Consider the following 24,906-nt stretch of genomic DNA (forward strand, 5'->3'; position numbering starts at 1 on the left):
CTGGTATTTAGCTGTTGGCATAAAGTATTTCACTGGGTTATCTCATCCTTTTGTTGCCAGGACCTGGATAAGGATAGAAGTGTCTCTTGGACCAATTTATTCACGTCTAGAAGTGAGCCCTTTGACAGTGTGTCAACACTTATCCAGGAAGTACTCAATGTTTACTGAATGAATGAAGCCAGTTTGGAATTTGTTAAAAATAAATGACTCTTTTATAGCCATTTAAGAATTTAAAAAAGAGGGACAGTCTCAAAATCGTCTCTCATTAAGTGCTCACATGGAAAACTGTGCATTCCATTTTGGTGATTCGGGAAGGTGAAATCACAGAGATAACTGGGGGTGGAGCGGGGCAGTGGAAGGTGGGGAGGATTATTCTGTAAGGAAAGAGGACAGAGTGCTAGACCCAAAGAGATAAATCTAAATCCTAAATCTAAACTAAGTCCATAATGAATGGTCAGAAAATCCAAGGGGAGGGAAGACGCCAAACTTCGAGGAGACCCTCGAAATATGTTTCAACATTCCACCCTCACTCTCAAATGTTCACATCTGAAAGTTACGTTGGAAATCACCTGGGTCGCCTTGGTGACTTCCCGAGATGGTGCCGATACTTATATAATGAAAGGTCAGTATGAAACGCAACAGCGTCCAGGGGCATGAAACGCGCCAGCTGCTCTGCCAGAGAAGGCCAGCCAGGTAACCACCAGCGCAGAAATGTGGGGTGCGTACCAGGCCCAACGCAGTTTAGGAAGCCCGCTGCAATGGATCAAAGCAGCCACCAGATGGTACTCCAGGCTTAGGATCGGGGTGGACTTCCGGCCCTCCCCACCTCCCCCTTCACCCCCACCAGCCCCTCAGCAAGCTCCCAGGAGGGCGTCCAGGCCAACCCCGCCGCTGTCTTGCGGCGACTCCCAGCTACGAGGTCAAGAGTCGGGTTCCCTTTGAATGAACTCAGGCACTGGCCCAGGGGTGCAAGTGCCTCGCGGCAGGCCGTTACCCCGCCCGCCCCGCGCAGAGGGCGCTGACCCCAGGCGGGCCGGCGCGCGCGGCGGGCGGCCATAGGCTGCGGCGCTGGGCGGGAGGGGGCGAGGCAGGCCGGGGCGAGGTGGGACCTGCCCCGGCCCCCGCGGTGGGCGGCCGGAGCGCGTGGGGCCCGGGCCCGGGACGGGCAGCGGAGCCTGGATTGCGGTGCGCTGGGCCAGTCTGCCACCCGGCCCAGGCTCGTTAGGGACCCAGACGCTGAGCGCAGTCCCCAGCCGGGGAGTTTCAGCGGCGGGGGGACGACCCAGGTGGCGTTTCCGGAGTTGGGAGGCACGACCTGACGCGGCTATTTTGTTTTTCTAGTTTTCAGCTACCGAAGGTTGGATATCGGACATGAATTACTCACGGTTCCTCACGGCCACGAGCGCAGCGAGAAAGCCTTCTGCCATCCGAATCATGAGTGAGTCCTGGGCTGGCGCCTCTGCTCCGGGGCGGGGGGGTCTCGCAGAGCCACTAACGGTGGTGCCTAGGGTCCGTGCCAATTGCACTCTTTCCTTAAACTGTGAAAGCCTCTGTGAGCCAGGCTCTGCGTGCAAACCTGAAGCAGGCACAGACTTTGTTTTCGGAGAACTCGTGCTGGAACGGAAGGCACCGAATTGGTTATCTCTGCTCCAGTGTAGCAATAGAGAGAGGGGCACAGGCTGTTATGGGACACGTCCTTGCAAGAGGGAGGGTGTGCTGTCTAGAAAGGCTCTTGCCGGCAACATGAGTAGATGTTGGTTTGGCACAATGTGCAGGTGTGTGCGGAGTTGGGAGGGTCTGGTAAATTGGAGAGAAAGGAGTGAGCCTCGAAGCTGGACAGTCCGGTAGGCGCTAAATGGAGGAGGGTTTTCTGTTATCATGGCCCATTGCTTACCTTCCTGATCCCTCCGCCTTCTTAGTTGGACATCTCCAGTCTTTATTTAGTTCCTCCACCAGTGAGGCCGGTCCAGAAGAAGTTATTTTATGTGCTTATTTTCGACTAGCATTCTATCACTAGAAATTGTTCAACTTTACAGTTTTATGGACTATAATGCAATACATCGAGCTATCTCTGTTTATGAAAATCTTCACTGAAAGTGTTTCTTCTTCTCTTCCAAATTTATCATAGCTGAGACATTGAGCAGGGCACCGAAATCGGTCATCTCCTTGGCTACTGGATCACCAAACCCCAATACATTCCCTTTTAAGACTGCTGTTATCACCGTAGACAATGGAGAGCCCATCCAGTTTAATGAAGAGATGATGAAGAGAGCACTTCAGTATTCTCAGAGTGCTGGGTAGCTATCAATAGATAACATAATTTTGTTGGTTTATTTTCATGAGTAATATTCCAAGGCCCATTGATAAAGTGGTGTGTCTTTTTTAACTGGGTATTCAACAGGTAGGAAGGTTTGGGGTAGAGTTTCCAAAGAATAATTAAGAGTAACAGATGCATTGAATGCTTAACACCCCCTCCGTGACTGCTCCTTGACTTTAAATGATGGGGAGACTCAGAGAAGGCTTCTAAGAGGAAGTACCATTGGAGATGAAACTGAAAAAAAAGAGAGAGAGAGAGAGAGAGAGAGAGAGAGAGGGAGAGCTAGAGGAAGAAACCAGTGGGATAGAGGAGGAAAAGGACGATACAGGAAGGAGCAATTTTAAGTCTGGGGGTAATTTTGTAATAATTAGATTCCCTTAATAGTTGCAGACACCTATGCAGATACTTAGCCCTCAATGCAGAGGTCTTATTTTCTTAAAACAAAGTTGGAACATACACTTTATGATTTTTCTTAGCTGGTCTTCTTCCAATGATAAAGAGTAATTTATAGAGTGTCTACAAATTATACTTCATTAAATTTTCTTTGTTCTGTGATTAAAAAGGACACTTAAATATAGCACATTATGTAAACATGAATTATGTGTAATAGACACATAGGCTTTTCTTTCCATGATACAAAGAACTTGAGATTGAACTTCTAGGTAGCCTATGGAAAATTTCCTAGGATAACAAAGAATTGATGATGCAGTGAGTGCTCTAGTGTAAAAGAGACCAGGCTTTGGAATAAGAAAGATGGAGATTCATATCTTAGCTCATTTAATGTAAGCTGACTAACTTTATGTGAATTTCTTAATCTCAGTCTGTTGCCTTCTACTATAAATAGGGATATTAATATTAGCAAAAAGCATTTGAAGATTTTTAAATTGAATGTATAAAGTGCATAATATAAAGCTACCATCTAATTCTTATCTACTATTATTACAATTTTTAATACTATAAATTTGAAAATACATTTTATGCTGTAGAATCCCCGAGCTGTTGTCCTGGCTAAAACAGTTACAAGTAAAATTGCATAATCCTCCCACCATCAATTATCCAACCAGCCAAGGAAAAATGGACTTATGTGTAACATCTGGCAGCCAAGACGGCCTTTGTAAGGTAAGACTGAAAGGAAAGGGAACCCCACATTAAGAATCATATTTATGTTCAGGGCGCCTGGGTGGCTTCAGCTCAGTCATGATCTTGCAGTTTGTGGGTTCGAGCCCCACATCAGGCCCTGTGCTGACAGCTCAGAGCCTGGAGCCTGCTTCGGATTCTGTGTCTCCCTCTCTCTCTGCCCCTCGCCCACTCTCACTCTGTCTCTCTCTCTCAAAAATAAATAAACATTAAAGAAAAAAAATTTTTTAAAAAAGAAATATGTTCATAAATACACTCCTCTCACCTAACCACAAGAGGATCATGTTTTATGAGTTACTGGTAGTCTATCTTTACCTAGAATTTTAAACAGAATTTAAAGACATTCACTAACCTGATTTTTCTTCAGTGTAGATCATGTGGTTAATAACCCATAGCCAGGAGTCATTAAAACAAGATTCCCATGAAGGGAGTACTCAACTCCTACCAGAAGCTTAGTGAGCACAGCTTAATTTCATCTGGCTCAAAGACTCAGGTTACATTTTGATTTATGTAGTTATGAAATTTCAATATGATTTTTAAATTCTTTAGAGGGGATATCCTGATAGTCCTGAAGTAAAATGTAAATCTTTTGCATGGCTGCTTATATAATCATCTGTGTTCACAACTACTTACATCTGGACTTCTTGGATGTGTGCTTCCCTAGATCTCTATGTATGTCTGTCTCTGACTTCTTTCTGGGTTAGTTCTCATGTTATCTCTCTCTCTCTCGGTGTCTCTCTTTCTCTCTGTTATTCCATCTGCCTCTCTCCTGGGTTATAGGAAGTCTATAACCACCATTGGGGGGGTTCTCATAATAAAGAGACTGTACCTAAGGTTCTCGATTTCATCTGCTTTTTTTCTTTTCTTTTTCATGAATAATTAGTCCTAAAGATTCTCTATACTCAGTCTTCATATCTAGATTAAAAAGTGCTCTTACTTATCTTAAACCATAGTAGCTTTGTTTTTCTTATGAAAATGTGAAAGCTGTAATCTAGTTAGCTTTAATGAATTTAAAAACAAATTTTTTAACATTTATTTATTTTCAAGAGACAGAGAGCAAGGGGGGGAGGGGCAGAGAGACAGGGAGACACAGAATCCAAAGCAGGCTCCAGGCTCTGATCTGTCAGCGCAGAGCCGGATGTGAGGCTCAAACCCACTAACTGTGGGATCATGACCTGAGCTGAAGACGGATGCCCAACCAACTGAGCCACCCAGGCGCCTCAGCTTTAATGAATTTTAATTAAATTATTATTACAGCATGATGTATTGAAGTAATAAGAATATAATTTTTCCTCCCTATTTTTTTATTTAATTGGGGGAAAAGGAAGATTAGCTACTGTTTGAGTGTTTGCTTGAAGAGAAACAATTGTGATTCCATAGACTAATATGAAAAAAGGTCTTTTCAGTTAAATTCTTAGGAAGGTATACTATGAACTTTTTTTTTCCCAGAAAGATGCCCAAGACAATTTCTTTATCTGTCACAATATCCATCATATCAAAGGAAGATAGCATAGATGGTCAAATACATCAATAACTCACTCATTTACACACACGTTATTATAGAGGCCTTAGTGGGAATCTGGTTTACTATTCCTTCCATTTTGTTCTCCAAGATAGATATCATTTTAGTCACCTGTGTCTCTTGTCTGCATCTATTAAACAGTGCCACCAGATAATAAACAGCCCTTCTTTTCATTTAGGTTATTTGATATCCTCATGTCCCCTAATGGACATAGAAAATGTACATAATTAGGTTTTCATTTGACCTATTGACAACGGACATGCCACCCAAGTAATTTGTTTAGTCCTAGGATGTCCTGTAAAGCTGAATCACTTGGAAACTTTCTGGAGGTGGATACTGTTTGTCATATAAGGCCAAAACCCCATAAGGAAAAAGGAAAGGGAACATCCTGGGCAAAATCAGGAAACAAAAGTCAAATTGTCTATCTCAGTTGATAATGGCCATACTGTTTGTCATGAGATACAGGTTTAAGATGAGGAAGGAGAGGCTTGAACCAAGGATTGTGACACACCACAAGGAAAGAAAAGATGATTCCATGAGTTATTTTAAGATTTAGTCATAATAGACCCCCTTTGATTTAGGCTAGAAGTACCTATTGTCTAGGTCATATTGTCTGCAAAATCTCCTAAAATCTGTCAAGCCTGTCTTACCTGACCTCTAAATATCCTTTAACATTGTCGATCTTCCCATCCTTTCTGAAACACTCTTCTCTGATTCTCTCAACACCTCACTGGCCCAATTGTCCTGCCTTCTTTGCAGTGTCCCCTTCTACATTTCCATCATTTATTAGACTTCAAGGCTCAGTCCTCAAACCTCTTCTCCCCTCAGTCCATATACTTTCCCTGGGTACCTCTATTCACACCCTTGTGCTCATCATAGCTAGTAACTTACACGTTCCTTCCAAATCCATGTTATCCATCTGTCCACTTGGAACTGTGACAGAATGTCTCAAAGCATCTCAAACCAGAACATACTCATCACCTTGTCCCCCAGAGATGGACAACTTTGTGGTTCTGTTTATCAGTGAATAGCATCACTCCCTCCAGGAGTCAGTCTTCATGGTTCCCCTTCCTCATTCTTCTATAATCCATAATTGTGTTCTCTTGGCATGGATTTTCTAAATACCTCTTCAGTTCTCCTCTCCACTTCCATCGTCACTGTTGGTCAGGCTATATCTGCATCTTTCTCCAGAACTACAGCAAAAACGTTCCAGAGAATCTCAAAATTTCCCAAACTGTCCACATGTGTTCTCACTCATCTTTTTTTCTTTCATATTGCTGCCAGAAATATCTTCCCAATATGCATACCTGATAATGTGACTCCTCCTTCCCAGCCTCTACCTAAAATTCTTACTGGCCTCATGTGGCTTGAATGCCAACGTGGTATTTCTCTGCCTACTTCTATCAGATCTCACGCCACCTTCCTCTTTACATTCCACTTTAAGCCACAGAATTCTTTCAGTTTCTCAAAATGTACCTATTGTGATCCCCTATACCATCTCATCACTTCCTCAAGGAAGCCTTCCCTGAATGCCTGGAATTCCCTGATTGTCCAAGTCCTCTTTCAGTGAGCCCTTATAGCATTGTGCATCTATAGTTCATAGAACTCACCATTGTTTTTAAGTATACATTTATTTAGTTATTTGATTAGCATCTAGCTTTCCCATTGGACTAGTACCTCCATGAGGATAAGAACCTTGGGGCGCCTGGGTGGCTCAGTCGGTTAAGCGTCCGACTTCAGCTCAGGTCACGATCTCGCGGTCCGTGAGTTTGAGCCCCGCGTCAGGCTCTGAGCTGATGGCTCAGAGCCTGGAGCCTGCTTCCGATTCTGTGTCTTCCTCTCTCTCTGCCCCTCCCCCGTTCATGCTCTGTCTCTCTCTGTCTCAAAAATAAATAAACGTTAAAAAAAAAATTAAAAAAAAAAAAAAAAAAGAACCTTGTTGCTCTGCTCATCATTTTGTCTCCATACCATACGCTGGGTTGGCTTAGAGTAAATATTTAGTATATTTTCAAAGAAGGAATAAAAGGAATAAATGAATTTTAGAGTCAAGCTAGTTAATCTTACCCTAAAACAGAGGTTGGAAAACTATGCATAGCTTGAAAAACCAAATCTAGGCTTCATCTGACTTTATAAATAGAGTTTTGTTGGAACTCAGCCACACCTATTGGTTTACATATTGTCTTTGGCTGCTTTCTCACTATAGAGGCAGAGATAAATAGTTGTAATGGAGATATGGCCCACAAAATATGTACCATCCTGCACTTTACAGAAAATTTGCCAACTCCTACTGTAGAATCCTAATGAGCTCAAAAAAAAGGGGGTCTAAGAATTGAAACAATATTATCCAACCTAACCTATGCTTCTTTTGTTAGGTGTTTGAAATGATCATTAATCCTGGAGATAATGTCCTCCTTAATGAACCTGTTTACTCAGGAACACTTCAAGCTGTGAGTACACATTTTTATAAAAGGCAACTCTCTTTCTTATAATAAATAAGAAGAAAACATTGTACCTTTAGAATTATCTGTCCACTGAAAAATAAGAGGAGAATCTTAAATGATATATGTAAAATATGTTAAGTGTACTCTCCACTTTATACATTTCTTTTTACAAAATCTAAATATGTAGACGTTATAATTAGGTTGTGCAAAATCACGTCCAGCTTTCTTCATGTTTCACTTGAAATGCAACTTCATTTACAAAACCGTATTTTTCCATTACCATCTTTTATTACCGTATGCCTAGGTATAATCATGTTGTATGTCAATTTAATATAACAGTAAGCCAGCATGGTATAATTAGGACTTTCCACTCTAGCATTAAATTAATGGGACTATAATATCCAGAATGAGGAAGCTGGTCATCTGGCTGTGCTGTGCACTAATCAGAACACACCATTGAGAATTAGGTTTGTTTGGGGCACAATACTTTAGGATAGCCGTGGATTGACTTCTGCATGTCCTCGGGTTAACAGAACTGGAATAAAAGGGTGGAAACTACAGGGAAGCTATTTCAACTCAATGTAATAACCTCCTAGCCATGAGTCTCACCTGGCTCCTGACTGCCTAGGGAGGTAAGGTACTTATTGCCCATCACTGAAGGTGTTCAAAGTTACTCTGAACTGTCATTTAACACAAGTGTTAGAAAAGTAATTCTAGCTTAAAATAGGGAAATGAATGAGATGACCTTTATGCTCTGTTGATTCTAATATCATGGATTCTCTCTTTTTCAAGTTTAATACCGTCTTTAAAATTAATACATAAAACAATAATATAGTGTTAATGAAAGGCATATTTTCTCAAAACTTCTAAGTAGGGATAAAATTGATATTATAAAAAATGCTTTTCCTATGAACAACCTGAAAAGGAAATTAAGAAAATCATTCCATTTATAATAACAGCCAAAAGAATAAATATCTGAAATTAAATCTAACAAAGGGAGCAAAAGACTGGCACTTATAAACTATAAAACACTGTTGAAAGAAATTAAAGAAGATCCAAATAAATGGAAATACATCACCTATTCATCAATTGGAAGACTTAATATTGTTTAGATGTCAGTAACACCAAAGCAAACTATAGATTCAACATAGTCCCTGTCAAATTCCAGTAGCCTTTTTTGCAGAAATAGAAAAGCCAATTCTTAAAATCATATGGGATTGGAAGGAACCCAAATGGCCAAAACAATGTTAAAAAAGAACAAAGTTGGAGGATTCCCACTTCCTGATTTCAAAACCAACTTCAAAGCAACAGTAATCAAAATAGTGTGGTAATGGTATAGGGATAGACATATAGACCAATGGAATAGAATTGAGTCCAGAAATAAACCCACACATCTATGGTCAATTTATTTCGGTAAGGGTACCAAACCATTCAATAGAGAAAGAATAGTCTCTTCAGCATATCATGCTGAGACAACTGGATTTCCACATGGAAAGACAGAAATTGGACCCTGACCTCACACCTTATAAAAATTTAACTCAAAATGTATCAAAGACCTAAGTGGAAGAGCTAAAACTATAAAATCTTAGGAGAAAACATACAGGCAAATCTTCATGACCTTTGGTATGGCACTAAATTCTTAGATATGATACCAAAAACATAGTCAAAAAGAACAAAAAATAGATAAATTGGACTTAATCCAAAATTAAAAACTTGTGGGGTACCTGGGTGGCTCAGTCAGTTAAGCATCCACCTTCGGCTCAGGTCACAGTCTCATGGTTCATGGGTTCGAGCCCCACGTTGGGCTCTGCTGACAGCTCAGAGCCTGAAGCCTGCTTTGGATTTTGTGTCTCCCTGTCTCTCTGCTCCTCCCCTGCTTGCGCTCTGTCTCTCTCTCTCTCTCTCAAAAATAAACAATAAAAAAAATGTTTTTAATTAAAAGCTTTTGTGTATCAAAGGACATTATGAAGAAAGTGACAATATAGCCTACAGAATGGGAGAAAATATTTGCAAATCATATATCTGATAAGGACTTAATATCCAGAATATATAAAGACCTCCTGCAGCTCAACAACAAAAAAACAAATAACCTAATTTAAAAATGAACAAAGGACTTAAATTAATGCCATGAATTGTACACTTAAACAAAGGACTCAAAAGACTTAAATTTAAAAATGAACAAAGGACTTAAATCTCTCCAAAGAAGATATACAAGTAGCCAATAAGCACGTGAAAAGTTGCCCACCCTCATTAGTCATTAGAGAAATAGAAATCAAAAACATAGGGAGATACTACCTCACACCTACTAGGACAGCTTTTTTTTAATGTAAAATAACAAGTATTGTTGAATATGTGGAGAGATTGGAACCCTTGTACATTGCTTGTGGAAATGTAAATTGGTACAGCCACTGTGGAAAAGTTTGTCAGTTTCTCAAAAAAATTGAACGTGGAATTACCATGTGATTGATTAGTTCAAGTCCAAGTATGTACCCAAAAGAACTGAAAACTGGAGCTCAGATAATTGTACACAAATGTTCAGTGCAGCATTATCCATAATGGCGAAAAGGTAGAAGCAACTCAACTGCACATCAACAAGTGAATGGATAAAGTGTGGCACATACATATGATAGAATATTAGTCAGCCATAAAAAGGAACAAAGTTTTAACACATGCTACAAAATGGATAAAACTTGAGAACATTATGCCAACTGAAAGAAGCCAGAGACAAAAGGACAAATATTGTATTACTCCGCTTATATGTTTCTTATATCTAAAATAGGCAGATTTGCAGACACAGAAAGTTAGTGGTTAGCAGGGCCTGGGGATAGGGAGGAATGGAGAGTTACTGATTAATGAGTACAGAGTTTCTGTTTGGAATGATGAAAAAGTTGGGAAATCAATAGTGATGATGGATGTACACATTGTGAATGTGATTAATGCCATGAATTGCACACTTAAATATGGCTAATATGGCAAAATTTTTGTTGCATACCTATTTACCACGATAAAAACTAAAGTAAAATAATTGCTTTTTCTTAATGACTGGATACTAATTAATAATTACTAAACTCCTTATATAATGCTCATGAATGTAAAACCAATGTCTATGTAAACACATGCACAAATGTTTTCACCTACCCAAGCAGAAACTGTGTGCCACACTGAGGAAGTGTGCAAGTAAGCAATATGTATTTATTTCATGGCCCAATATTAATTTGTTTTATTCATGGTAGATGTGCTTTCTTAGACTAAGAATTTTTAAATTTGTCATAAATTTGTCTGGATTATTCCCAGTTAGTACATAATTCCACATTTGACTGCTAAGAGTGTTTGCTTATCCTTTGGAAAACTTTCTTTTCTGAGAACCTCACTAAATTATTGTTATTTCTTAAGTTTCAATTTTTTTTTATATTCATCCAAGAATAAGACTCCACAAGATTTTTATAAAATTAGGTCTATAAGCAAGGCCGCTACTCGCCATCTCAGGCTTAGCAGTTGGTGAAATGTGAAATACTTGCACATACCCTGGTAAACTGCTGCCCTCCCTGTACCTCCTCATGCCCATCACTACCCTGGCTCCCCTGGCCCCTCCCCTAAGACCACCCTTAACTTCCCATCATACAGAATTAATGCAGGGGGCCTCCAGGACTCTATTCCAGTCAGATACTGTTTCTGATGTTCCCATGCTATATCACCTGTTAAGTATTTTGAATATCACATCTGCTAGTAACTAATTTAGGTATTAGCATAACAGATGCTTTCTGTTTAACTTGCTTTGTCAAAAAAAAAGCATTCATTAATAAACATCTACTTTATGAACCAGTTCTAACTATAATTATAAAGATAATTCAGTCAGAAGAGGCTAGGTTATGCTGCATAATGAATGACCCCAATCACATTGGCTTATGGCTAGAGAGGTTTATTTCGCTTATATATTCCATGTCCACCGAAAGGCAGCCGCAGCTCTGTTCTATGTCATCTCCATCCAAAGCCCCAAGCTGACAGAAGCAGTCTCTATCTGGGACACTCCCAGTTTCAGAGCAAGGGGAAAAGAGAAATAAAGAACCACAAGCTGGGATTTTAAAGCTTCTGCCTGGAAGAAACATACATCACTTCTGCTCACAATTTATCAGCCAGAGCAAGACATAGGACTGGTCAATCCTGACACAGAAGAGCAAGGAAGTATACTTCTTCCTCTGGAAACTGGCAGGGGATATTGTCGAACAATAATGGAATCTACCCCAGGGCAATGATAAAATGAGAATATACAACATCAACCTTTGTAGCATAGACAACCTTTGTAGCATAGAGCTGAGTGCAGGTTTATATGTTTAAGGGTCTAAATGGTAACATTCTTGGTTAGTATAAGAAGAACGATTGATGACACATTTTGTAATCATGTCTGAACTTGGGCTTTCCTTTTTTTTGTGCTCAACAGCTAATGCCACTGGGCTGCAACATTATTAATGTTTCCAGTGATGAATATGGTATTATTCCAGACTCCCTCAAAGAAGTACTTTCCAAATGGAAACCAGAAGACTCAAAAAACCCCAAGAGAAACACCCCCAAATTTCTTTACACTGTCCCAAACGGCAACAACCCTACTGGAAACTCATTAACAACTAACCGCAAGAAGGAAATCTATGAGGTATTTTAAAAGAAGGTGTATGTGGCCATGTTCTTGTGTATTTTCAACATTTGAGAAGAGTATTGTGCAAGCTCTCTTATTAGCCTCTTGCTTACAAGGAAAATAGCTTTTAATAAAAGGAAGTCCTCTATGCCAAGGGCTCTAATAAATTTAAACACAAGAAATTACTCCATCCTTTGTTAACTATGAGATTTTTCTTTTCCTTTAATAGATTATTTTCATATAAAAGGAAATAGTATTTTTGACCCAATATTAAATTTTAGGAAGTTATTTAATATTTGACCCCAAGTTTGATTTTCATTATTATATATTTATATTTTCAACTTGTCAGTTTTCTTTCCTACTCCTTATCATTTCAGGTTACAAAGAAATTCTTTAAAAATAAAAGGAATGCTCCTTTTGTAAAGTCTCTTTTAGGTACCTGACTATGATGCCTAAGCTTCCACTATAAACATTTTTTTAAAAAATCAAACACAGGGGTGCCTGGGTGGCTCAGTCAGTTAAGTGTCCAACTTTGGCTCAGGTCATGATCTCCTGGTTCATAGTTCAAGCCCCACGTCAGGCTCTGTACTGACAGCTCAGAGCCTGGAGCCTACTTCGGATTCTGTGTCTCCCTCTCTCTCTGCCCCTTCCCTAATCTCTCTCTCTCTCTCTCAAAAATAAATAAACATTAAAAAAAAATTTTTTAGGGGCATCTGGTGGTGGCTCAGTCGGTTAAGCGTCTGACTTCAGCTCAGGTCGTAATCTCGCTGGGTTTGTGAGTTCGAGCCCCGCACAGGGCTCTGTGCTAACAGCTCAGAGCCTGGAGCCTCCTTCAGATTCTGTGTCTCCTCCTCTCTCTGCCCCTCCCATGCTCATGCTCTGTCTCTCTCTGTCTCTCAATAATAAATAAATGTTAAAAAAAAATTTTTTTAATAAATAAAAATTAAAAAAAATTTTAAATATCACACACATACCTAGCTATACAAAAATCTTTGAAAAATAAGAGAAGTATGCCTTTTGTAAAGTCTCTTTTATGTACCTGACTGTGTTCCCTAGATTTTTAGCTACAAATAGCTTTTATTTATTTATTTTTAATTTTTTTTAATGTTTATTTATTTTTGACAGAGAGAGAGAGACAGAGCATGAGTGGGGGACGGACAGAGAGAGAGGAAGACAGAATCTGAAACAAGCTCCAGGCTCTGAGCTGTCAGCACAGAGCTGGACACGGGGCTTGAACTCACAGACCACGAGATCATGACCTGAGCTGAAGTTGGATGCTCAACCGACTGAGCCACCCAGGTGTCCCAGCTAATAAGTTCTAAATAAGGGGTACCAGGGTGGCTCAGTTGGCTAAGCGTCTGACTTTGGCTCAGGTCATGATTTCACAGTTCATGGGTTTGAGCCCCACATCAGGCTCTGTGCTAACAGCTCAGAGTCTGGAGCCTGTTTCACATTCTGTGTGTCCCTCTCTCTCTGCTCCTCCCCAGCTCATGCTCTGTCTCTCTGTCTCAAAAATAAAAATAAAGGTAAAAAAAAATTTTTTTAAATAAGTACCAAAGTCATATTAAACTGTATAGACTGTACAGTGGAATCATAAAGCTTTCAAACAGTTTCTTTCACTCATTTATATATATTTTTTGAAGTATTGTCTTATTTTTCACACATTCCACGGTTCTGTCCTGAGTTCTCTTCTTATTTACGTACTACTCCCAGATAGTCTCATCCAGTTGTATGGCTGTAAATTTCATTCTATATCATAGAAACGCCTTTCCCCTGAACGCCAGACTTCTGTATCCAACTTCTCCATCCAATTTATGTTTCCAACATCCAACGTAAGTGTCTAATAGGCATTTCCAACCTACCATGACCTAATAGAACTCTTGATTTAGTGCAGCCACACCCCAACCTCCAAGTCACACCCCTAACATTCTCCATCTCCATAAATAGTGCCACCATAAACAATCACCTTTTATTCTTCTCTTTCCCTTCTCTCCTCTCCCAACCCCCTACATCCAGTTCATCCTGTGGACTCCACCACCAAATGGATCCAAATCCACCTGTTTCTCTCTTCTCCCCTTAGTCCCACCATCTTCCCAGCCACCACCTTCCCTCACTGGTCTGCTAGTATGGTTTCCTCACTGGACCCCTGCTGCATTCCAGTTTTGATCCTCAACCAATTATTCTTTACACAGCAACCAGGCATATATGTCGTTCCCCTGCTGAAATATAAATGTAAAGCCAGTCTCATGGTCTTCCTGTTTACAGTCCTCTTGTGACTTCCCCTTGCAATTAAAATAAAATCCAAATTCCTTCATCTGCCTCCCAAAGCTATGTGACCTGGTAGTCTCTTCTCAGGCCTTGTCATTTATTATCACCTTCTTGCTGCAGCCCCCTGGCTTTCTTTCCATCCCTTAAACATGTCAAGTTTTTTTTTCTTTTTTTTTCCCCCCACCCAAGGGCTTTTGGTCTCACTCATCCCTCAGCTTAGAATCTTCCTTGATATTTGCACAACTGGCTCCATCCTGTGATTCTGAGCTCTTGCGTAACCTTGTCAGGACAGGCTTCCCAATAATTCACCCTGAAATAGCTACCCGATCTCTCTCTCTTCCTCTCTCTTTCTCTCTCTCTCTCTCTCTGCCCCCACCCCCCACTCAATATCACCCTGCTTAATGTTCTCCCTAGCCCCTAGAACCTCTCATCTGTATTTCTTCTCTTCGTTATCCATGGTCTTATGTATATCATCTTTCCCAGACCTTGGAATGTAAGTTCCATGTGAACGAGAGGCCTCAGTGCCTTGTTCATCCCTCTATCTTCATTATCTACAACAATAAGTACTCAGTAGTTTCTTGGATGGATGGATGGATGGATGGATGGATGGATGGATGCAAAGAATTATGATTCCAGTCAGCTTAGTTCTTAAGAATTAAATATGACTTTAACCTTTTTTAGCTTGCAAGAAAATATGATTTCCTCATAATAGAAGATGATCCTTACTATTTTCTCCAGTTCAACAAGGTAAGTGGTGATATGAATTTATTTCACAATTGGAAGGTAAGTTGTAAGTTATTACACTGATTTGATTTTAGCCTGGCTGCTGAGTCAAAGCTAATCTATCTTTATGTTGAAATTAAATAAAATTATTAGTAATTTGCTACCACTTCAATCTTGAATCTTTCAGTTTTATCACAGAATTGGTATCTCTCGTGTCTGGCATTACTGCTCTTTCCAGAAATAGACTTACCTTTAAAATAGTAGCTAGCTCTCTATACCATGCATTTGGGCAAACAGTAAATCAGGGCTGATGGTCTTCTTGAACTCCAAATTCTAGTTCATAGCTTTTTAAACATCATACAAGGGATATGAGGTAGGTTTCATTTGGGATATGAACTAGTTTCTTGGCAGTGGCTGACTAGAATGATGTCTGCAAAGGATTGGGAAGCTGCACCCACACTGAAAGAGAAAGAGGGTCATGCCCAATTAGTGATGTCCATTATGGACATAGGAAAAGGCTTTACTGGCAGCATGCCACATATTTTCCATCCCTGTCCTGAAGGCCTGGATTCTACCTGCAGAATAATGGGTTTTTAGATTCTTTTCCACTATATATGCATGCCACTTTTCATGATCATGCTCTCCTAATAGATAGCAGCGGTGGTACAGACTCCCAGTGCCTGATTCTTCAAAATCAAACACTATATTTGCTCTCCTGTCTGCAGAGAACATATACTTGCATTCAATGCTCCCTTAAAATCTGCTGGAAAGAAACCAAAGCTCTTGATTTTTCTATATAGCTTGCTGAATACCACATCTACCTACCTATTCTTTTCCCTCAACATGACCGGGCCCCTTTTCTTGTATGCATCTACATTGAAGTCAGTGTTGCAGATTGACTAAATTTCTCATCTTGTTTTCTCTCTCTAGCTGTTCTGAGGATCATTCTCTCTCTAAATAATCCTGACTGCTGCTGGCCCTCTTCATTTTGGTCTAATCCAGACAAATTTTTCTTGAATCCTTCCTCAAAATCTGCTGATCCTGGATGTCAACCTTTGAGGCTAGGAGGGCCTATTTGAGGTGTCCCTAAATTCATAATAATAGCATCTTAAGCAAATGAATAAACCCTTCTGTGTGTTTCTGGCAGAAAAGCCATGAAGAAAGACGGGTACTAATAAAAGAACATGCATCTCTGTTTCTTACTCCATTTTAAAGGGTTGAGATTAAGGTAACAGAAAAGATGGCTGTGTTCCTATCCAAACCTATGCTCTGTCCATTCTCTACACAAAATAATTATACAGTCACTAACAGAGTTCTCAAGCTAACAATATGTATTTTTTCCATTTCAAGTCCTGGGCACCAACATTTCTTTCCATGGACGTTGATGGGCGTGTCATCAGAGCTGACTCTTTTTCAAAAGTCCTCTCCTCTGGGTAAGCCCTTGTGTCTCAACTTATGGCCAGATCTAAAAAAGATAGACTGTACCTGAGTGTCTTTTAGTCCAAATAATTCTCATTTGAGATACTTGTATTCCCCTTACCTTAAAGCATCAGTTTGATTATTAATATATGCCTTTTCTTTCTTTATTCATCTTCAGAAATCAAAGGTATGTGGGCATTAATCTAAAGTTGTAGTGGGACTGGTCAGGTTTTGGGTTTCACATATGAAAGAACACACTTCAAAATACTTGGTCAGATTTGCATTGTATCTTTAATGTAGTCTTAAATTTGTATTTTAAATAACAAGTAGTTAGTTTTATTAGAACGTTTTCATGGTCTATACCCATTTGTCCCCAGGTTACAACTGTCTTCCTAATGAAGGCAGTAAAGTGACATGTAATATTTGTTAATACAGGATTGATATTGCACCTTTTCTCTTTTTGTGCAGGTTGAGACTAGGGTTTATAACTGGTCCAAAACCCTTGATAGAGAGAGTTGTCTTACACACACAAGTTTCAACTATGCACCCCAGCACTTTTACACAGGTAAGAACAATTTCAGAAATAGGTTTTGTTTTTTTTTTTTAAACAATGAGAATAGAAAATAGATATTAGCAAGTAAGACTGAGTTAAGGTGGCAGGGAGTAAGTCACTGATACTGAATCTCTAGTTCCAATATGGACTGAATTAGAAGATCAGATACCACAGATGTTTACTCTAAAAGGCAAATCAGGAGTGCCTGGGTGTCTCAGTCAGTTTAGTGTCCAACTCTTGCTCTTGGCTCAGGTCATGATCTCATAGTTAGTGGGTTCAAGCCCCACGTCGGGCTCTGCACTGACAGGGTGGAGCCTGCCTGGAATTCTCTCTGCCTCTACCCCACTCATGTACTGTCTCTCTCTCTCAAAATAAATACACTTTTTAAAAATGTTTTTAATAAATAAAAGGCAAATAAGAATTGAATTGACCTGGTGTTTGCAGTGTAGACCAAACTCCTTGCAGGTCATGGTGTCTTAGTCATCTTGTGTCCCTAGCATCTATCCCAGGAACGCCATAAAAACTTTGTTGAACTTGAAGAAAATGGAAGTGGCCTTACTGAAGTAATATAACTTTAGCTTCATTGTCTTGGAATCCATATTGAGCACAAGGATTCCAAACCTATTTAGGAACTTCTTGTTTGCCTTCATTGCACACGTGCTAACCTCCCCTAAAGACACTGGTTGTAATGCATTTTAGTTTAATAATAAATAAAGTAAAATTTATTTTGGAGAATGTATAAATTTCCTCACAAGCTTTGAGAAATTGTTGGATCCATCCCTAATGCAATCTTTAGAATCAGTACTTAGTCTTAGGTAGAATTGCTACCTAAGAACTCAAAATGAATAGAACGGTATATACTGAGACCAGGACACTTGTTTGATTTTGTACATTCCATAAAGAACATATCCCCATTTTTATCAAGTTGGGGGTTTTTTCCCATATTTTTTGTCCCTGTTATCAACAAAACTTCACTATCCATCTATGGCATTAAAGCTTTCATATGATATAGAAAAATCACTGAGAACCTTATATAACTATATATCTACTATATATTTTTTATATTTAGAGAAGCAATATAGTATGGTAACTAATGGCATGGATCTGGAGCTAGACTGCCTAACTTGAATCCAGGCTGTGTCTGTGACCAGCTGTGTGACCCCAGGAAAGTTCACCTAACCCTTGGGCCTTGGTTTCCTCACCAGTAAAGTAGAAATAATAGCCTAATTGGGGTATTATGAAGATTAAATTATCTACATATGTAAATAAATTGTAATAGTTTCTGGCATATAGCAATATAAATATTTGTTATTGTCATTGTTATTAATTCACATTTATTTTATTATTTTCTTCTTTTTTAAGCTTTATTTATTTTTGAGGGAGAGACAGAGCATGAGTGGGGGAAGAGCAGAGAGAGGGAGATGCAGAATCTGAAGCAGGCTCCAGGCTCTGAGTTGTCAGCACAGAGCTCCACGTGGGGCTCGAACTCACAAACGAACTCATGAACCATAAGATCATGACCTGAGCCGAAGTTGGACGCTTAACCAACTGAGCCACCCAGGCGCCCCTAATTTACATTTATTTTAAATCACTATGTAAAGCTGGTTCAGCTTGTTATATTTTTTTGTGGTTTACAGGTAATCAAGAGTGATTTGCTTTGATGTCACTTTTTAGAGGGTGAACCATGACATTTGTTGTCTTATCTCTTTTAGCTTCTAGTATCACAGCTTCTACACCAATGGGGAGAAGAAGGTTTCCTGGCTCACGTAGAGAGGTATTGCAATTTAGGTTCCAAATTTTACATAGAAATGTAATTCTTTTTATTCATTTTCATTTTTGAATTATTCCAAAATAACGGGAGAAAAATGCAGTGGTACAAAGCTTACCAGCAGACAGGTAAACAAACATGTTGTGTTCCCATTTCAAGTATTCAACATTTTAAACAAGGTGGAAAACAGATTCCTATCGACTGGACTCCAGAGCCTTTGGGTGTCTTCAATCAAGCATGTATTTAACACATACTTTTCATTGTTCGTTTCTTCCAGGGTTACTGATTTCTATAGGAAGCAGAAGGATGCATTAGTGGCAGCTGCAGACAAATGGTTAAGTGGTGAGTGGAACATATATCCTGTCCTGTGATAGACACTAGCACTTTTATGAGTGGGGAATAAACACCGCATAGTGACTGATAATAAGCCTGGGAGAAAAGAAACAAGAGTCCAGAAGTATTCTTGCCAAGAAATGGTGCCCTGTAAGTAGTCTCAAAAGTAACAATCCGCAAACCCTGGCACTGTTCTACCTATCTCTACATTACCTGTCCGCTGCGAAGAGCTTGTGGTTTAAAGGGAGAAAAAAGGACCTTTTAGTCTAAAAACCCATCAGCAATAACTTAAAGCTAAATGATGCCAGTACTCAAAAGGTTTTAGAGTTACTTCAAAATTTCCCCCAAACAGCTGAGGAATTGTCAAACAACAGTATACTCCTTTTCTAATCAGACTGTATAAAAACAAAATAGTACATTCTAAGGCAGTTCTCTCATTACAGATTACTTGCATTCTAATCGTTAACCTCATCTATCTAATATTGTCTATTGCTAATGTGATTGCAGGATGGTTTAGATTTAATTTTCTACTAATGAATTACATGGTTTTAATTACATCATTAAAAAAGCCTTTAGTATGATTAACAGTAAACAAAAGAAAAAAAACAGTTCCTTATTTCCGTCATATCTTGTTTCTTGTAAGCTCTTGGCAAATACAGAATTGTCTTTTTGATAAGAGTACTATCCTACCACTTTGTATAATGGAGTTAAAGAAAAGGTTCGATTCAAAAGCGAGTTTTAAAAAAAGATAATTAAAATCAAAATAATTATCCTTCCTTCTTGGTTTCTCTATCCTAATACTCAATGAAACTTAAAGCCTACAAATGCATGTGGTCTTGAATTTCAGGAACTTCTTTTCATAATTAATTACATTCTGATAAAAACTCTAATCCACTGGACTTCAAAACTATTACATAAAAGATAGGATTTATTGAAGCACTGGAATAATGTAGAAGTTAAGGAATCTCCTAAATTTGAAAGAGCCACATTTGGCTTCTGTGTGGTTCTAATTAAGGGAAGTAGACATAGGCCATAGACTCCTCACACAACCCTAAGACTGACTAAAATTAGAAATATATACTCATGTATATATCTCCCTCTCTACCTTCACCACCTCTCTTATTTGTGAAATAAACTCAGAGCATCAATTGTCAGGAGTCATAAAATTCTATGTTTTAAAAATGCTATCTCTGAAGGAACATTTTTAGAAATACTAGTTGACAGTTACTGCGATTGCATCATTAAGTAACAGATTTGACATCATCAAAACTGGCTTTAGCAGATATTTATTCTCTTCTTTGGTTTGTAGGTTTGGCAGAATGGCATGTTCCTACTGCTGGAATGTTTTTATGGCTTAAAATTAAGGGCATTTATGATGTAAAACAACGGATTGAAGAAAAAGCCATTAAGAAAGAGGTAAAAGGGGAAAAGAGTTGTACTTTTTCTTTAACATGACTTCTTACTTAAAGTAAAAGTTGCCCTCCACTCCAACCCATAATATTTTAATATCAGATGTTACCTCCTATCTCTAGATCTCATGTCTCTAGTAATATTATTAAAATCATAATAGATTTTTGAGTCACATAATTATTCTTCTGGTCTACATTAATAATAATATGGTCATCCCAGCTACTGGTTAGTTTAGTAGCTAAGAGCAGAGGGGGTTTTTTTGCCTTATTAAGAAAGTAAAACACACTCATGGCAGCAAACTTGGAAAATACATAAAAGAATCATGAAAATTTTTTAAATAGCCTACCCCAATTTTGTGACCATTTGTAATATATTTTCTTGAGGGGCTTGTCTAAATCTAGTATTTTGGCTCTGCAATTATTTTCCATTGTCAAAATTACACAGAAAAGTTTATATCTTGTTATTTCCACTTAAAATCAGACTATAAGGACTTCTAGGTTTTTTGTTTTTTGGTTTTTTTTTTCTCATTTTGTACTTAAACCTACTTAGTTATCATTCGGGGGCATTGATTAAGGTGAAAAATCTAAATATTTTCAAAATTGTTACCTAATAAGGTATCTTTTCTCCGTGAATTAATTCTTTTATCACATTTGCCAGTCTTTGTAAACACTAAGATCTGTTTCTAGGATCACTTTTGTCTTGAAGCAGGAAGTACAAGCAAACAGATTGTGTTAATGCTGGCACAGGACCACACTAGTGCCTGAGACAGGAGGTGGTCTGGACGTTGAAAAACTCATGTCCAGAGATTAGACGTGGAAGCCGACTACCTGGACTTCAAGTCAGGCATCCTCTCTAACCATCTTACTTGACGACAAGGCTCATCTTTATTCATTGTTCTAATCCTACTAATTCTACATACTAAGTACTTAACAAGTACTGACTTATTTCAAAAAATACATATTAGTATAATAAACCAGTTTTATGTCTCCTTTGCTTTTCTGCCAATGCCATTATCATCAAGAACATTTGATAAGTGGCTATTTATTTGTATGTATCTCTGAGCTGTGTGCTAAGGATATAGACCTCAGACTTTCTTGTAGTTTTTTCAGTGTTCTCCATATATCCCATATATCCTGTTGCATGTAACCTTTTCTTTTTCTAAATAATCTCTAACTTTACGATCTCAACCTTAGCCCAATCCTGGTCATCTTGTAAAGGGATTATTACTACTCCCACCTTCTCTTACAACCCCTTGCTTGTAATACATCCCCAAACTTTTCCACTATATTGGGATAAATGATGGTTTTCATTTTATTGTTATTCAGGACACAGAAACCCATCTTCTGCCTTGAAATCTCTTCCCCAAAATGGCCCAAACCATGTCACTCCCAACTCATCTTACTTTAGCAGACAGTGCCCAGATTTTTACCATGTAATAATCCTTTTGAATATCATGATTGTATTAGACAACATTCTCAAAGACTTAACACAATCAAAGTTTATTTCTGACTCACATAAAACTTAAAGATATGATCTGCAGGCAACTCTGTCCAAACAGTGAATCAGAGACTATAGTTCCTTCCTTCTTGTTGCTCTTCAGTCTTCAACCCATGGATTACACAATGGCTACAAAATGGAAAGAGCATGATGGATCACACATGGAGAGATTTTTATGGGGAAGGCCTAGAAATGGCATGCATCCCTTCACATCCATTGGCCAAGATTTGGTCATATGGCCACATATAACTGGAAAGAAGCTGGGGAACAGAATATATTTCTATACCCAGGAAACAGAGGAAATGGAGTTCACAGTCCGTGAGCCAACTGCCATGGTGCTCACATCAAGAATACCACTTGTTCCCACCACCCTGTCTTGACACACTTACATAACATTTTTTAGTCATTCACTTCATTAAATTTTTTACCTCCTTTTAGTTCTTTGGCCAGACCAATTTCTTCCCATCTCAAGCCCTTTACACTATCTTCTCCCTAAAATACTCTTCCCCCACTTTTTGCTCGGCCAACAACTACTTATTTTTCAAGTTCCGACTTAAAAGTTACTTCCAAATTTGGTAACTTAAAAATGGTCTTTCATTGTTTGAATTTATATTACTTTTCTAGTTGGTTAAACATGTATTCATGTTTATTACCATTTCTATTTCTTTTATAAGCTGTACTTTGCCCATCAAAGCTCGAATTTTAGTGTTTTTCTTCTTAGTTTCTTTGTATTCTTTATATGGAGAAGAGGTAGCATTTGCCATATTTCTTATAAACATTTTTCCAGTTTGTGTGCTATTTTATTTATTATAGGACATACAGAATTTTTATATAAAATGATTTTTCTCATGATTTTCTTAAGTTTTTTTCAAATGTAAAAAGTCTTTACCCACTCTGAGATTAGATCTACCTATATTTCCTTTAGTTTTTTTTTTGTTTTAATGGTTATTCACTTGTTTTCCATAAACTCTCTTAGATATTAATGCTTCCTGGAAATGTTTTCTACGCTGATACCTCAGCACCTAGCCCTTACTTTAGAGTGTCCTTCTCTTCAGCTTCTCCAGAACAAATGGATATGGTGAGCACAATATTCTTTTCATAATAACACTAGATATCAATTCCACTTTTTTGGTGCTTGTGTTCATTTTGTGAGTTATAACATTATTTAATGTCTTCTTGGGTTTCTCAACAACAGGTATCAGTTAAAAAGTCATGAATTACTATTAAAAGACACACTTTAACAGTCATAAATAGACAAATTCATGAGACCAAGTTGTAGTTAAATTTCCTTGTCTTCGTGAATAGTTTTCAGACTTGCTGAACAGTGTGAGCAGATTATTAACATGTTATGAAGAAAATTTCTTTCCTTCCTTCATGGAATTAACATGAGTCAACAGTACAAATTCATGAAAGCCATCAGTCTCTTTCTCTGAAGAAAAATGTATCAGCAAGGGTCAAATACAATGATATTAAATTCATCACAAGTCTGGGTTTGGCCAAAATAACAAGAAGCAAAGAAACGAGTTCCTAAGGACTGTGTGTTTGGGAGTCCAAATAGAAGAGCCCTAATTGAACAGTGCCCTTAACCTTGAGAGAAGAGTCTGGACTTGCCCTTGCAGATGTATTGGTTCTTGGTGTGTTCTTTATTTACTTGCTTTCTCATGTCGCTAAATATACTTTTCAGAAGTTATGTCTGCTTTAACATATGAATAGAGTTAGACAATTGAAACAATATATAATGTATGTTCAGGTGAGAGATCATATGAAAAAGTAATTAGTGTTGTGGAGAAAATGGAAAATAATGATCTTGAGGGCTATAAGAATACACAAAAATCCTGGAACTCTGACAAGCTTATATCTACCTGTATTAGTGGACATTGCTGGCATCCTAACCTGATAAAGCTGATGTTAAATTTGACTTTCCATTGCTTCAGTTCAACCTAAGATACTCTTTGTGTGAACTTTTTAAATTATCACAGACTTTTTCTAAGTAGCAGCCTAATTTCATTAATTCTTATCTCTTTCCTATTTTAGGCCTTCCAGAGATTAGCCCAAATTATTAAAGAATCTTTATGAAGAAATCTTTATAGTACTCATGGATTTTTCAGATAAATTATTTTTATGATTTAGCAGGAAGAAATGATCGTTGGCATTAGACTTACAGGTTAGATTTCATCAAACGTGTCATATCTGTAGTAATTTAACTAGATGACTTTTAAAGTGCCCTTAAATTCATCAGATTGCCAAAATATATTTATAATCTACTTATACCTTTTGATAAATATTCAACCTGAAAATTATTTTTATCCTGGATTTTATTGTAAAGAACTCTAGCTGCTCTATGGTTTCCTATAAATTTTCCTTGAAACTTAACATTTTACAGTAAATTATTTTGAAAATGTAAGAAAATAAATTCAAAATGGTATATAATGTGAACTCTTTCTATTTTTAGGAAAACTTAATGAAAGCTTGTTGCAAAAATTGTTAGGATTTGTCCATTGTAAATGATTTTCAGTAAGAGGACTAGAGACATTATGTTGTACCATAGATATCCCTTTAAAATAAAATTCTGAAACTAAGCACACCTAAAGGCATCAGACCTATTAATTCTATATAAGGAAGAGAGATCAGGGGCTTAGAAAAATATGCTACAGTGTATTTTCATAATACTGCACACTTTACAAAAATACAGTCTTATCAGTTATGTAATTTAAATCTATACCCCTTTGAGGTACTTAGGATATACTTTTTAATGATTTTCTTTCTCACCTTTTCAGACCCTTATTTTTCCCATATGGCTATTGATGTAATATATGCTTATTAGAAATTTTTCAAACAATATAGTAAATGTAAGTGATAAAGTAAAAGCCACTTGCTGTCTTACCCCC

At 38.1% G+C, this 24,906-nt stretch overlaps 1 protein-coding gene across 3 annotated transcripts; it reads left to right on the forward strand.

The window, feature by feature from the left end:
• The first annotated feature begins 627 nt into the window (after positions 1-627).
• Positions 628-24,597, forward strand: AADAT (aminoadipate aminotransferase). Of its 3 annotated transcripts, none has more exons than XM_042983624.1 (14): positions 628-693; positions 1,342-1,438; positions 2,129-2,297; positions 3,304-3,436; positions 7,349-7,423; positions 11,856-12,065; positions 14,997-15,062; positions 16,389-16,471; positions 16,926-17,022; positions 18,723-18,784; positions 19,056-19,120; positions 20,421-20,527; positions 22,995-23,096; positions 24,053-24,597. In XM_042983624.1, exons 2-14 carry the CDS (start codon positions 1,372-1,374, stop codon positions 24,092-24,094), a joined length of 1,278 nt encoding a protein of 425 aa, XP_042839558.1. In that variant the 5' UTR covers positions 628-693; positions 1,342-1,371; the 3' UTR covers positions 24,095-24,597. The 3 variants fall into 3 exon arrangements, with proteins under 3 accessions (XP_042839558.1, XP_042839556.1, XP_042839557.1); XM_042983622.1 differs by lacking the exon at positions 628-693 and adding an exon at positions 844-919; XM_042983623.1 differs by lacking the exon at positions 628-693 and adding an exon at positions 1,098-1,185.
• Positions 24,598-24,906: the final 309 nt, after the last annotated feature.

This window comes from Panthera tigris, chromosome B1 (genome assembly GCF_018350195.1).
Source record: "Panthera tigris isolate Pti1 chromosome B1, P.tigris_Pti1_mat1.1, whole genome shotgun sequence".
Taxonomy (NCBI): Eukaryota; Metazoa; Chordata; class Mammalia; order Carnivora; family Felidae; genus Panthera; species Panthera tigris.

Excerpts from the sequence above, each read along its gene's own strand:
- AADAT (XM_042983624.1), top strand. The coding sequence starts at position 1,372 with ATGAATTACTCACGGTTCCTCACGGCCACGAGCGCAGCGAGAAAGCCT. Across the intron at positions 18,785-19,055 it reads TTCCTGGCTCACGTAGAGAG|GGTTACTGATTTCTATAGGA; the intron begins GTATTGCAATTT and ends CGTTTCTTCCAG. Across the intron at positions 23,097-24,052 it reads CTCCAGAACAAATGGATATG|GCCTTCCAGAGATTAGCCCA; the intron begins GTGAGCACAATA and ends TTCCTATTTTAG.